Source organism: Zea mays, chromosome 6 (assembly GCF_902167145.1).
Source record: "Zea mays cultivar B73 chromosome 6, Zm-B73-REFERENCE-NAM-5.0, whole genome shotgun sequence".
Lineage (NCBI taxonomy): Eukaryota > Viridiplantae > Streptophyta > Magnoliopsida > Poales > Poaceae > Zea > Zea mays.
Window position 1 is genome coordinate 78,201,968 of NC_050101.1, and position 14,950 is coordinate 78,216,917.

At 41.3% G+C, this 14,950-nt stretch overlaps 1 protein-coding gene across 10 annotated transcripts; it reads left to right on the forward strand.

Annotated features, from left to right (window-relative positions):
• The first annotated feature begins 544 nt into the window (after positions 1 to 544).
• LOC100501407 (kinesin-like protein KIN-UB) lies at positions 545 to 14,735 on the forward strand. 10 transcript variants are annotated; one of them, XM_035959943.1, is made up of 20 exons: positions 1,075 to 3,443; positions 3,545 to 3,764; positions 4,298 to 4,398; positions 4,475 to 4,597; positions 5,245 to 5,430; positions 5,519 to 5,740; positions 5,847 to 6,012; positions 6,132 to 6,281; positions 8,358 to 8,446; positions 8,600 to 8,803; positions 9,479 to 9,571; positions 10,011 to 10,148; positions 10,235 to 10,366; positions 10,509 to 10,647; positions 11,522 to 11,614; positions 12,523 to 12,648; positions 12,761 to 12,886; positions 13,297 to 13,440; positions 13,860 to 13,988; positions 14,077 to 14,735. In XM_035959943.1, the coding sequence occupies exons 5-20, from the start codon at positions 5,251 to 5,253 to the stop codon at positions 14,235 to 14,237; spliced, it is 2,292 nt and encodes a 763-aa protein (XP_035815836.1). In that variant the 5' UTR covers positions 1,075 to 3,443; positions 3,545 to 3,764; positions 4,298 to 4,398; positions 4,475 to 4,597; positions 5,245 to 5,250; the 3' UTR covers positions 14,238 to 14,735. The 10 variants fall into 10 exon arrangements, with proteins under 10 accessions (XP_020394851.1, XP_020394852.1, XP_035815836.1 ...); XM_020539262.2 differs by lacking the exons at positions 1,075 to 3,443; positions 3,545 to 3,764 and adding an exon at positions 545 to 1,043; XM_035959944.1 differs by lacking the exon at positions 3,545 to 3,764.
• Positions 14,736 to 14,950: the final 215 nt, after the last annotated feature.

Below are 14,950 nucleotides of genomic sequence, written 5' to 3' on the forward strand. Positions count from 1 at the left end.
AGGGTCCGAAACTAATTCGATCCGATTCTTAAATATTATAGTGTAAAATTTAGAGTCAATTTTCATCCCTACGTGCGTTCTTCGAAAAAAAAAGTTCACTACAACACCTGCAAAAGGGAATCTCATAAAAGTAACCGCAATTTTCGAACCATTCTCCCTCCATTCAAACCGCTCCAAGGCTGATCAAATCCCAGGATGAAAAGGGCCTGGACCCATAAAGAATGCAACAGTCGTGGCAAGGCTGATCAGACCTCTCTTTCCCCCACTCCCACTCCCAGTCCCAACTCCCAGGTCCCAAACCCGCAGGAAAACGTTCCCAGCCAAATTCAAATGAGGCCCGCTAACCGGAGGTCCCCAGTTTCCGGGCCCACCTGCATACGCAGCCACCAGCCACCCGTCTACACGGGTACATGCCTCGGCCGCACGGAACAGGGCAGTCGGCGGATCCCACATTCCCACCCACGTCACTGTCCGGTGGGACCTACGCATCGCTAGCCCAGAATGAGATGACTGGGGTCTGCGCCGACGTGGCAAGCTCCGGGGGACGCAGGCCGCGACACAGCTCACTCCGCTCCACCCACCCACCCAGCTCTGCCTTCGTCCTCCCCGTCCCGTCCTAGCTAGGCTCTTCAGTCTTCCCCCACACCAACTCGCTCGCCGGCCAAGCTTCCTTCTCATCCTCTCTCTCTCGCTGTCGCTGGGCCCCGCGGCGCCCTCCCCCTCCCCGCATTTAATCCTCGGGCGTCCGTGCTCCCCCGGTCCGCTCACGCCCCGCCCGTGATCTCGGCCGCCGTCTCCCACTCTGTCTCACCGCACGAGCCCCGCGTGGTGGTGGTGGTGGCGCTAAATGGCGAGCAGCGGGGTGAGGAACGGCGTGGGGCCCAGGATGAGCGCGAAACCGGACCGTCAGGGCGCCGGCGCCACGCCCAAGACGGCCGCGGGGAAGCACCGCGTCTCCTCGGCGGGCGGCGCCGGCGCGTACCGCCGGACCAGCTCCGGCCCGCTCCCCGCGGCGGCGGGCGGCCGCGCGGCGTCGGACGGAGGTGGGTTGCTTTGCTCGCTCTGGCTCCGGTCCTGCGGAGCGGGATCCGGATTTGGATTTGGATTTTGGTTCTGCGGGGTTTGAGTGGGTTTGTGCATCCGGAGCTCCTCTGATCTGCGTTTGGATGGCCTCGCCTCCTCCGAGTCGCTGCTGCTCAATCTGCTGCTTCGACTCACGCCAATTTTCTAGGGATTTGATTTTTACTATTTTCATTGACGTACATTTAGCCATTTCGATGGCTAATGTTAGTACTACCATTTTGATGGCTAGTGCTGTGCCGTAGCGCGATCGACCTGTCGAGTTCATTCAATTCCGGGTTTGCTAGTTGAGCAATCTGCGTCCGTTGGTGATGTGGTGCAAGTGTGTAACGTACGTTACGTATCTGCAGAGGCAGCAGAGCAGTCGCACCGTTTCGGAACTGACGGTGTGCGATTCATTTCTTTTACAGTACTTTTCCATATTGGAGTGGTGTATTGTTTTGGTCACGCCACTATCGCGCGTTTCATATTTTTGTTGTTGCATAAATGTCGTGCGCTACCCACCACAGCCAACCATCTCATTTAAAGCTGCGAAACTGATACAGCTGTTGAGGATAATGAAGAGCCACAGTTGGTAAATGTGTCTTCCTGCTGGTTCTGTATGCATCTCGTGGTTAGTTTACCTTGCATAGGACGACACCAAGTGAATATTACTATGTGTAGAATTAGTGAGTTACAAATTGTCCTGTTTAGAAGCAACCTAGTTTTTAAGAAACCAGTTTTTATTTTTTAGTTAACAGAGACCAGCTTCTTAGTTTTTAAGAAACTGAGAATTTAATTCCTTTAAACTGAGGCATAAACAGTATGTTTGGAACCATCCCAATTCTTATAAACCAGTTTCTTAAAAACTGGGTGTTTCCAAAGTCCAAACAGGCCCTGAGACACTTGGTCCGTGTAAGAGACCATCCTAGATTCATATGAAACCAGTAGCAGCAACAGTCTATTAGTTACACCGGATGTGGATGTTCTAGTCCCAGTGAATTTCTTATCAGCTATGGTGAAGTGCAAGTGTAAAATGATTTGCTTTTTTAGACACCGTTTAAAGTTTCTCCTCAGTTTGCTTTGGATACTTCGTTTTGAAGTTCCTGTCATACTATGTTTGGTCGTTCTCTTGTGTTCTGTCAGTTTGTCATGCCTGTGAGATTGTGCACGGCTGTTCAAGTACTTAACTCTACTACCATGCCTGGAAAAGTACCCTATCGGAAGTCGCTTTATGGGAGTTGATGTTTAGAAGAACTACTTAGCAGTAATGATATTGAGTAGTAGTTTACATTCTCTGCTTATCCCTACTTTGTTTTACTATATGCTGTGTTATGATCGTTTCCATTGAGTCTTCTTTAATCTACTCAATAGAAAAAAAAAGGATAGACCTAATGCTGATGGCTTCCACATGAGTGGGGTCTGCGGAAGGAATAACAATCCTTACCCCTGCCATTTTGCAGAGAGGCTACGTCAAAACCAGGGTTTTTGGCTCAATGGAATCTACCCAATAGAAGAATTACTAAAAAATGATCTCATTCCTATTAATTCTTCTATTGGGTTGATTAAATTGTTTCATTTTGTATTTATTCTGACTGCGTGCCAAGTGTACAAATTGTCTCTCATTGTTGATCATGTGGCAACTAGCGTGTAAGCTATTAAATATTTAAATTGCATCTTGCAATGTTGATCTCTGTTTTCAAGTCGTCGACTAGTCGCCGACTAGTCGTCCGGTCGGTCCTGGGAGCTCGACTTGGGGGACCGGCTCGACTTTTCTGGCAAGTCGGGCGACTTGTCAACGACTGAAATTTCTGAGTCGACTAGTCGTCGACTTGTTCTAGCTAGTCGGCCGACTTATCCCCAATTCGGCCCAAGCAGCCCATTACACAACTTAAACCCTAACCTAACCCACAACTGAAGCCGCCCCTCATCTGCACAGAGCCACACGCCGCCGACCACCCCTCCTCTCAAGCGGCCCCTCCTCGGTAGTCTGCAGTCTGCACGCCGCCCTTATCAATCTGCAGGAACCTAGTGACTTGGTGAGTCCTGCTCCCCCTCTCCCGCCCTCGCAGCAAGCTCGCCCGACCTCTGCTCGCCCTCCCCCGCCCTCTCATCAATCCCCACATAGCAGTCCAACTCAAGCTGGTGCTGGTGGTGAAGAAAATGCAATGGATGATCTTGATTTGGAAGATATTTAGAGTATCTAGTATCTATCTAGCTGCAGCAGCAGCTTAGATATCTAATGGAGCTTATTTCCTTTCAAGTTTGAACTATATTTTCTTGCTATTTGTTTTCCAATTTGAACTATATGGCTGTTATGACTTATGAGTTTATGACTTATCACTTATGTGGCTGATTTGGTTCAGTTTGAGGCTTCAAATGAGGTAAGACTTGATGTTTATTTCAGTTTCGTTCAATTTCAGACTTCAAAAGAGGTAAAACATCCTCTTTCTTCATATATAAATGATATATTGTCTATATGAAGCCATTATACAGGCAAAACAACCACTATATTGGCAAGTCGACGACTAGTCGACTGACTTATCGACTAGTCACCAAGTCGGTACCTTGTCGACTCGACTCGACTTACCGACTTGAAAACCTTGATGTTGATAACTACTCTGCTAGTGCATTGTCAAGGGCGTCGAGCCCCCGACTAGCCGGACCGCGTCTACGCAGCTCGTAGCCGTCGGCCGTCCTCTCCGGTGAGGTTATCCCCCTCAACTGCAGGCTTAACAGAAAGAGAGAGAGAGATTAAGGATATAATTCTTGCCTAATTGATTGTCAAGTGCTTACAAGTATATATAGCCAATGGCCCAACCGACATGGAGAAGGTTCTCCTTGATTCTAGGGATTTCCAAAACAACTCTTCTTGATTCTAGGGATTCCCAAAACAACTCTCCTTGATTCTAGGGATTTCCAAAACAACTTACTAATCTAACACTTGCAGCGCCTGCCCAGCGTGCTCAGTCGCGCTCAGCTGCGCTGTGCGTCCGCACATGACATGCATAGATGGTTAAATTTCATATTGCATTTTTTTTCACTCCATGTTGTGCGCCACTATTTCCTTACATGATGGTTCCAAAAATTTGAGGATTGAATTATTGGTTGATATTACGTGTATTGTTGAAATTATAAATAACACTCTATTCTTGTTGTGCTTTCTGGCAATTTTGATTTGACCAAGTATCTATATTTTTGGTCAACTGAAGAATCTATTCCTCCCTGGTCCCAGCAGTTTCTAGTAGAGTAAGGGTTGCTGTAAGGCTTAGGCCTAGGAATGCAGAAGAGTTGGCGGCAGATGCAGATTTTGGTGATTGTGTTGAACTTCAGCCAGAGGTGTAGCTTGGTTTCTTCTTAGCATGCTGTGACAAATTATTTTTATTGTCTAACCTGATGGAAATTTCTTATGAAGCTCAAAAGGTTAAGGCTTCGTAAAAATAATTGGGAGTCGGAAACATACGAATTCGATGAAGTGCTTACAGACTTCTCTTCTCAAAAGCGAGTGTACGAAGTTGTTGCGAAACCAGTTGTGGAGGTATATGAATTTCAAGCTTTTATCGCAACTTTTGGAGTTAATTATTTTGAACTTTCTGTTTTTTTCTCATTTAAAGTAGTCATAATAGGTTATATGATTCATTTACTGAATATTACATATGATGCAGCGATACAACTTTGCTTATAGTGCTGCTTATCTTTTTAATGCCCCTTTTTTGTGAGCATGCATGGTATTGCAAATTGCTTCATGATAATTATAAGGTTTGCAGAAATGGAACAAATTTTCTAATTGCCTAGAATTTGTTTTGAAAGTACAACATCTTTTGTAGCTTATACTTGATCTGTTCGTTTTTAGTAGGCGTATTAGGATTTGAAGTCTTTAGAGGTACAATTTGACCATATTAAAAGAGCTTTGAAATACAAATCTATTCATATAAATTTTATACACTAAGCATGCATATAATTCACTGGCTGTTCGTCAATTTTTATAAAGTAACCGCTCTGACCCTAGTTTGACCTTTTAAAATCCTAATACATCTACTAAAAATGAATCGACGAAGTAGTTGACAAGAAATGATAAAGCAACCGCTCTGACCCTTCAACATTTTGTTCTGTCCATCACCGATAGTTGATTACTGTGTTACTTAGCAATGTCTGTACCAATATAGAGTTCTCTGTGTTTGGCAGAGTGTTATGGAGGGATATAATGGTACAGTTATGGCATATGGCCAGACTGGTACTGGGAAAACTTTTACACTGGGAAGACTTGGTGAAGAAGACACTGCTGCTAGGGGAATCATGGTTCGTGCAATGGAGGATATTCTAGCAGACATAACACCTGGGACTGATTCTGTCTCAGTATCATATCTTCAGGTTTGTGATGGTGGGCCTTTTGTGGTTGTACCTATTAATCTAGTGTTTTTGTGATTTTGTAACAATGTATACTGGATGGTTGTTACAGTTGTACATGGAGATGATACAAGATCTCCTTGATCCTGTAAATGATAATATAGCCATTGTAGAAGACCCAAGGACTGGGGATGTTTCATTGCCTGGAGCCACAGTAGTTGAAGTTAGAGATCAAAAAAGCTTTGTGGATCTTCTAAGGGTGGGTGAGGCTCATCGTGTTGCTGCAAATACAAAGTTAAACACAGAGTCATCTCGAAGTCATGCGATCCTCATGGTATGCTTATGTTCCTTGAGTTTGTTTACCTATCTGAGTATCTGTACGCTGTTACAACTATAGTATTTCTGATAAATGATATTGCGAGGTGAAATCCTTTGTGAAGGTGAATGTCAGGAGGTCTGTAAAAGGTAGAACTGAAATGGATGTCAGCATTTCTGGTGAAAATGGGCTCTCATCATCCTTGGTAGGGTCTTTGAGACCACCTATTGTTAGGAAAAGTAAGCTTGTAGTTGTCGATTTGGCTGGATCAGAGCGCATAGACAAGTCAGGTGAGTCTTCTTTTCTCATTGGTATACACGTCACACATGTTCTGATTTGTCAGTTGTATGTCCACGTGATGGTCTCTTGTAGTTTGCAACCATATAATATGGCGACTTAATACTTGCAGGAAGTGAGGGTCATACGTTAGAAGAGGCAAAGTCTATCAATTTGTCTTTAAGTGCTCTGGGAAAATGCATCAATGCACTTGCTGAAAGCAGTCCTCATGTGCCTGTTCGTGATTCTAAACTTACAAGATTGCTTAAAGATTCATTTGGAGGTAAGATGTGCTCTTTATACTTCTTTTACAATAATAATATGATTATTGCACATGTGGCCCCAGAAAGAATCAGTGTGCTATACTTATGATCAATTATAAAGGGCACTGTTCCATTTTTCTTCATGATTATTCTAGAAGAGAGCAATTAAACCAACAAAGTAAGTACAACAACAACAAAGCCTTTTAGTTTCAAGTAAGTTGGGGTAGGCTAGAGTTAAAACTAATAGAAGCCACAAGTCAAGGTTCATGCATGTGGATAACTATTTTCCCTACACTCTTATTCAAGGCTAAATCTTTGGGTATATTCTATCCTCTCGAATCTCTTTTACTGCTTCTTCCTATGTCAACTTCAGTCTTCCCTGCCTCTCTTTCCATTACTATCCCGTATTAGGATCCCACTACGCTCTGGTGCCTCTGGAAGTCTTTGGTGGAGTTCAAACCATCTCAACTTGTGTCGGACAAGACAAACTTTTCTTCAATTGGTGCTATCCTTAGCCTATCGCGTATATCATTATTCCAGCTTTGCTCCTTTCTTGTATGACCCTAAATCCAACAACCTATGCATTTTTTGCAACACTAATATACTGAACATGTCATCTTTTTTAGGCCAACATTCTGCACCATACAACACAACATGTCTAATCGTCATCCTATGAAACTTGCCTTTTAGCTTATGTGGTACCCTAAATTTGTGCACGGTCCTATAAACCATCAAAGTAAGTAAAAAAGAAAAAGAAAACTTGTGCACCCTAAATTTAGCTTCAATGTGTTCCATGCTATCACCTAGTTGGATGGTGATGCCACTTGTTTACCTCATTGGAACAAGTGTCATTGTTGCATATTAGTAGCCACACAATAATGCAGGTTCACTTTAGTACCAGCATACTAAAATGTAGGCATGGGTTCTTGTTTTTTCTCTCGAACGCGCAGGAGAACTGTGCCCCATTATATATTAAGCAGAAAAAAGGGGTGGTCTTAAAAGAACAATACAAAAGGCCTCCTTATGGAGGCCAGTAGCAAGCATACATAAATGAATCCATCAGACCCTTCTTAACTCTCAGCTAATGGTGCTGCCAAATGGGAAAGCCCCTTGGCACCAGCAATCTCCCATTTTGCCCTTTCCTCATCCACGGCTCTAAGACTCATAGTAACACTAGGGCTGCAGCCATCAAAGACACATTTGTTTCTATGTTTTCACAAGATCCAAGCTCCCAGAATGATAAGGGAATCAAGTCCTTTTTTGGTGAGTCCATTAACAATATTCCCCACCAATTCCCACCAGCCCAGATATGAGCCAACATCCAGTTGAGGAGCCAAAGAATGCAGACCAAATTTCCTAAGCAACAAATACCAGAATTCCCTGGATAATGAACAGGTAACAAGGAGATGATCAATAGTTTCATCCTCTTGATCACATACGGGGCACTTCTCAGGATGAGTCAGCCCTCTTTTAGCAAGCCTATCTGCTGTCCAGACTCTTTTTTGAGCTACCAGCCAAATGAAGAAGCGACATTTTGGCAAGGCCCAAGTTTTCCAAATTCTCTTGTGATGAGGGAAAACCACAGACCCCAAAAAGAACCCTTCATAAGCAGTCTTTGCTGAATAGGTGCCAGTAGGAGTAATACTGAAAACATGTCTATCCTCAACCTCAGGCATGGGTTCTTGTTACAGTACCCCAAAAATTAATTTCCAGTTTCCCCGACAGAAAAAGGTAGAATTAAAAATGGGGTATGTGTTAATGATTTGACCATTTCAATCATATATTAATGCAGATGCGATGCAGAAAAGGACTACGAAGTACTTCACTCTTTGTTTTCAGAAAAAGTATTCGTCGTCTTACTATTCTGTACTAAAAAGAATCTTGTAATAGCATTCGTAATGGAAACGCAAAAAACTTTTGATTGGTACTGTTCTCCTGAAATTTGACAACAGCATGATGTGTTGTGGAATTTTGTACAGTAAAAAATGACATTATGGCATTGACATAGCTTGGGGAAAAATGTCATTTCCACACAAAATGTTGCCTGTCACTTTTGTTTGCTCTAATCAAGGTCAACCTGGTGTTAAATCTCATAGGTACTGCAAGAACATCATTGGTTGTGACAATTGGTCCATCTCCAAGACATCGTGGGGAAACTACCAGTACAATAATGTTTGGACAAAGGGTACGTTCTCTGCCTAAATACATTTTGATGGTTTTATAGTCTTTCATCTTCAAGTTGTGAAGTAGTGACAATTTCTAGTTTTGCTGAATTGGTGAATAGTTGTAAGTTTTTTCATTAATTGGGTGATTGATATTTTATTTGTGTCATGTCTAGGCAATGAAAGTTGAGAACATGGTGAAATTGAAGGAAGAGTTTGATTACAAGAGCTTATGTAGGAAACTTGATATTGAATTGGATAAATTAATTGCAGAAAATGAAAGGCAAAGGAAACATTTTGACGATGAAGTTGAGAGAATAAGAGCTGAAGCTCAATGCCGCATTGCTGAGGCTGAAAGGGAATGCAAAATCACATTAGAGGTTTGTCTACCGTCATTATATTCTGCTATACCTTGATATTTTGTGTAGACTAATGAGCGCTCCCACTTTTGACTCGGATATTGGCGCCAGCTTTATAATTTGCTGTCCACAAGCTAATATAATTTGTGATCCAAACTGAATTTTATTTAGATCAGAAAATCCGTATGTTTATGATCAATATGCGTCTATGGGAAACCTACCCTTTCTTCCAAAACCAAGTCAAGAAAAAGAGTAGGAAAAGTGTCATTATGTTTTACATCCTTTTGTTGATTATTCAACGGCAATATTTGTTCTTCTGCTTGCCATTTGTTGTTTTGAAGTGAAATATGTTCTCTGCTGAATTAATATGTAAAGATTCAGATATTTCTGTGTTAATCTCACAGACACACACATTGCTGGCATATGCTTATATCCTAATCCTAATAGGATATGAACTGTATCCTTCAATTTTGAGCTTCCTAAATTAATAACTATTTCTCTAACGTGTTTTTTAGGGGAAAACAGCAAGAGAGACCCTTGCTGTGGTATATATTTATAAAAAAATATATGAACACAAAATAATAAAATAATTTAAAAAACACACATAACAAACTTAAAAAATCATGGAGAGAAGAGACCCTCTCTAACGTGTTTGATGTATGCTACATTTATCAATCAATTTTCCTTTTTATGCAGAATGAGAAAATGAAGTATCATGAAGAATACTTAGACTCAATAAGAATACTGGAGGAGAAGTGGAAAGTACATCAGCAATCACCCAAGAAACAAGTACACACCTATTTGAGCTTTACAAATTAGTAAATTTCATGCTATTAGTGAAGGGCAGGCCTGGTGCAGTGGTGAGAACCGTTTCACTGAATCATCGAGTCACCAGGTCTCGAGTTCAAAGCAGTCTCTCCACATTTTCGGGACAAGGCTTGCCTCGGTTTCTCTCTTTTCTAGACCCCCTGTAGGAGCCTCTAGCACTGGGTCTGCCATATGCTATTGTTCCCATTCCAAATTATAAGACAATTTTGTCTTTTCTAGGCATGTAACTTTTGGTATGCACTATGCACTTATATATACACTTTGTCTAAATATATAATAAAAGCAATGTATCTAGAAAAGTCAAGTCATCTTATAATTTGTAATGGAGAGAGTATTTAATTTGCGGCCACTTTTTTTATGTAAATTCTAAATGTGATTTCTCTCTCCTTCCACATTGTAGAATAAAGAGGCTGAGTCTACATCCAATGATACTGGAGAAGTGCATAATTTACTGCAGAATGAGAAAATGCTACGTCAATCGGCTGAAGATGAGGCCAGTGACCTCAAGAATCAAATATCACACTGGAAAAAGCTGGAGGTGTTGTTAGCTTAAAACCTTTTTTTGTCTCAAAGTATTGCCTCAGTGTCCTGATAGCAAAGGGGCTTCCCTCGCTCATCTTGTAGGCTACAGCTACAGCTGAGATAATAAAACTACAGAAAATGCTAGATGCTGAAGCTAGCCAGAAAGAGAAACTTGAAGAAGAAATAGGTGTTTTGAGAAGCCAGTTATTGCAGATGAGTATGGAAGCCGATGAGGTAATTGTTACTATCATTGTCAAGGATTTTTTCCCCACGGAAGCTGCTATATCTTTTTGTAACTTATTTCTATTTCTGACTTGAACACGCTGCCCTAACATAGTCGGTATGTTTTCTCTTCATTCCTATTTGGTCACATCAGACAAGAAGTCTTGATAAAGGAGATGGGCCAGGAAAAATATTTCCTGGTTTAGATTCATTGGTGTCTCAGACTCGAGGTTCACAACCCAGAGAGCAGGACAATGGACAGAAGCAACCGATTGCCAAACTCTTTGAACAAGGTATTTGTTATTTATTCTTTTACAGTTTCTGCTTGATCTGCCTATTTCCTGTAACTCTGTAAGAAATCTCCAAAACTAAAAGTAAACTAATTGTTGGGCTTAACAGTTAATTATAGCGATTCACGAACCCTTTAGATTACAATAAATGGTGTGCCAAAAGATTCATTGTGCTAGCAATTTCAATTTTCTCTAAACTAAAATACTACCTGTCGCGAAAGGGCCTCTAGCGTAATGGTTAAGGCTTCCGAGTGGCACCTCCAGGTCCTGGGTTCGATCCCCCTCGGGGGCGAATTTCCGGCTTGATTAAAAAAATCCCCTCGCTGTGCCCCGCCCGCTCCCGGGTTACGTCCTGCGCGCCACCCTCCGGCTGGGCCGTTGCAGAGTGGGCGGTGACGGCCTGCTAGTGATGGAGGTCAGGGTTCGGGGATTTTCTCGGCCGGGACCATGTTTCGGTCTCTTCTTAATATAATACCGGGAGGACGGTCTTTCCCTCCCCGGCTGAGTTTTTTTTAAATATACTACTTGTCCATCTGTGCTACTTGTATCATATTTGAATGCAAAGACACTCGTGCAGATGCACTGTTTATAACAATATGGAATATGATGAATAAATTTTCTCACAAGCGAAAATACCACCTGTCCCACTGTGCTACCTTTTTGTAATATTTGGATCCTTGCATAGCCACGCTATTGATAAAAATATGGTATATGATGAATGGTAAGGTCACTGAGTTTACGATGGCACCGTGAAATTGTCAGACGATAAACTTAAGATAGAATTTTATGAAGCACCCTGTCCCTTGTTGCAGCCTTACCATCCCAACTATTGATATCAAAACATATGGTGCTTAAAATTTTCTTCACTCTATTTCAGTTGGGTTACAAAAGATATTGTCATTGCTTGAATCTGAAGAACCTGATGTCCGCGTTCATGCAGTGAAAGTTGTCGCAAATCTGGCAGCTGAAGGTGAGTGCTACTTTCTTTCCACATCAGTAAGACTGAATTTCGTCACTTGCACAACGAAATAAAAAAGTTCAGTAACTCAGTTCTGCAGCAAGCTAAAACGAAACATTTGCCAACATGTTTCTGATCACCAAGTGATCAGCAGACATATCGCCCAGAACCCGCATAGATACCCACAAACACTACATAAAAGCCCCACAAACCAGAATCCAAAACATGACCCCATTACAAGCCAAAGGCTCTACTAGCACAGGATGAAACAGAAGATCCTCATCCATAAGGGATCAACTGAAGATCATTCTTGTTGGTAGCATTGGTATTCTTCTTGTGGAAGAAAAGGGCGAATTTCTACAAGGTTTCCGCCCCCTGGATCACTTGCCTATCCATCTTCGTCTTCTGTAAACCTGCCTAGTAAATGATGAAAGAACGGATCATGCAAACAATCTCTGAAGGAGACTTGACTCTTTTATCTTCAAAACAAACAGAATTTCTAGAACGGCTTCATAATTCTTTTGGTTGTCCATGGAGCTTGCTATCTGAGAGCATGTTTTCTGGCCATCGCCATAACTTTTAAGTGGCACCCATCCACTTCATTCTATGTGTAAAGTCTGTGTTTTATATCCTATGCTATGCCTACATATAAGTATATAACTATTTTGGCTTGGATGAAGCACTATTATTCCCAACATATTTTGTAGTAAAACATCATTTCTCTATATGCATTCAATGGACTCCTGAATTTTTAAAGTTTTACGTCTAAGCATACTGCTGTAATAGTTATGCACAAATGCCCCATAAAGGTTCTTAGCTATATCTGGGGTACTTGATTTTACGTGACAGGCTGACAGCATTGTGTTTTTAAAGGTATTTCATAATCATCAATTAACTACCCTCAACCTTGTGTACTTCAGAGGCAAATCAAGAAAAGATTGTAGAAGCAGGTGGCCTCACTTCCCTGCTTATGCTACTTAGGAGCTCTGAGGATGAGACAATTCGTAGAGTAGCAGCAGGAGCAATTGCTAACCTTGCAATGAATGGTCAGTGGGCCAGTACTGTTCTGTAATTCATGACAGAGATCCTTTGATAATGAGTTTCTCTCAGTGATAGAAATTGGTCTAATTATCTTTTTATAATAATTTATACGTGCAGAAACAAACCAAGATCTTATCATGGCTCAAGGGGGTGTAACCTTGTTGTCTATGACAGCATCTGATGCAGAGGATCCACAAACTCTTAGAATGGTGGCCGGAGCAATAGCTAACCTTTGTGGCAACGGTAACTAACTTTTTGCGTGTTATGCAAAAGTTTGGTCTACCACACGAAATCTAATAATTTGGCGAGCCTACTCCCTCTCATAAAATGTCTCATTCTCGCTACCCAAAATAGCAATTATTTTTTACTTTGACCAAATATATGTAACAAAACATTAATATTTATGGTACATAATTAGTATCATTAGATAGATCGGTAAATATATATATATATATATATATATATCGTTAACTTTATTCTTAAAGTTCAGTTAGGTTGATAACTTGTGTCAATCTTGCAGGTCATTGACCAAAATGTATGCCACATCATTATTTTAGCGAACCCTAGAGTATATATATGAACATAAGATGAATTAGACGATTATCTTCTATCCACGAGTTTATATCCAAAACTAATCTTTTGTTTATAAGCAGACAAACTGCAAACACGGTTGCGGGTAGAAGGTGGAATTAAAGCGTTGCTTGGAATGGTTAGGTGTGGGCACCCTGATGTCCTTGCTCAAGTTGCACGTGGCATTGCAAATTTTGCGAAATGTGAATCTAGAGCAGCTACTCAAGGTAATGTATCTATTCTTTAGTGTGGTTGTTTTCCTTACTAGGGTTGATTGCATGCAGTTTGGTTTGAACAGGGATCATACTGCAGAATACAAATCTTAGCATTCCGTGACAGATTTTCCAGTATTAATAACTTACAGGAAGTGTTTTATAACATGAACTCACCGATGCCACAACTAACTAAACTGGCCTGAAAAAAAATTAAATTTGAAAACATAATGCTTTGAGGCGATACTCTGAATTTCCTGTTGCGGTAATCTCAGTATTAGAATGCTTGATGTGAAATTTTAAGAATGGCATGCCTTTCCATTTTTGATATAATTTTGAGAAATATACTTGTGTGCTATTGAGAAGACTGATAGATGGATCCAATCCAATGCATTTGTGTTGATATCAGTGGCCTTTTGCTCCTTTTTTTTCAGGAAATAAGATGGGGAAATCACTATTAATCGATGATGGAGCGCTTCCCTGGATTGTAAAAAATGCTAACAACGAAGCTGCCCCAATTAGGCGGCACATCGAGCTTGCACTGTGTCATTTGGCACAACATGGTACCCTTCCCAGCATCCCTCCTTTTATTGCGCGTGCACACACACAATATTATATGCTTAAGTTTGAATGTGTTCTTTTTTTTCGCAGAAGTAAATTCAAAAGACATTATCAATGAAGGTGCCCTATGGGAGCTTGTTCGGATCTCAAGGGACTGTTCTCGAGAAGATATAAGGAATTTGGCATACCGGACATTGACATCCAGCCCCACTCTTGAAGCAGAGATGAGGAGATTAGGAATAAAAATGTGATAACAGAACAGAGTGCAGCTGGGGCTCACACTATGAAGTTCCATTTCTCGTGCACATACAGAGGTGTCCGTTGCTATGGGCGCTGGTAATCAAGCACATCTTCCCTTGATCTACCTGATTTTGGCAGGCATACACGGGCACCGCACTGACTAATCAGAAGAGGCAATGGCCTTCGCACCAACTTTCTCCTCGAGAGTTCATTTTTCTTTGGTTTGAGGGGGCAGTTGAAAATCTCGACAGCACTAGCAATTCGTTTATTTTGTAAAATAATGCTAGCATAGCAGATGTTACCTACCCCCAATGCAGGGTTTGTAAATTTTTTGCTGTAAAAATATCAAGGCCAAAAGGAGTGCTTTCGCAGTTTGAAGCATAACTGTATTCCCTGATCCCTAGAAGGTTTAACTTTTATTTATTTATTTATTTATTGATTGCAGATGAGCCATATTTGTAACTGATTTTGTTTCTTTCTTAAGCGTTGACACTGCCATTTCTTTTACACTATCTGCTCTCAGATGATCTATGTGAGACACAGCTTTTGGAATGCGAAGCGAAACTAGATTTTTCAACACTGCCGTTTCTTTGGTCACTAGTTAGATGTCCTTGCATTGTTCCGGTCTATATATCAGATGGATATACTTTATTTAAATAATATAGTTATTTAAACACGTTTTAAATCTTTACAATGAAAATCTAGGATGAACTGCATGGTTTTG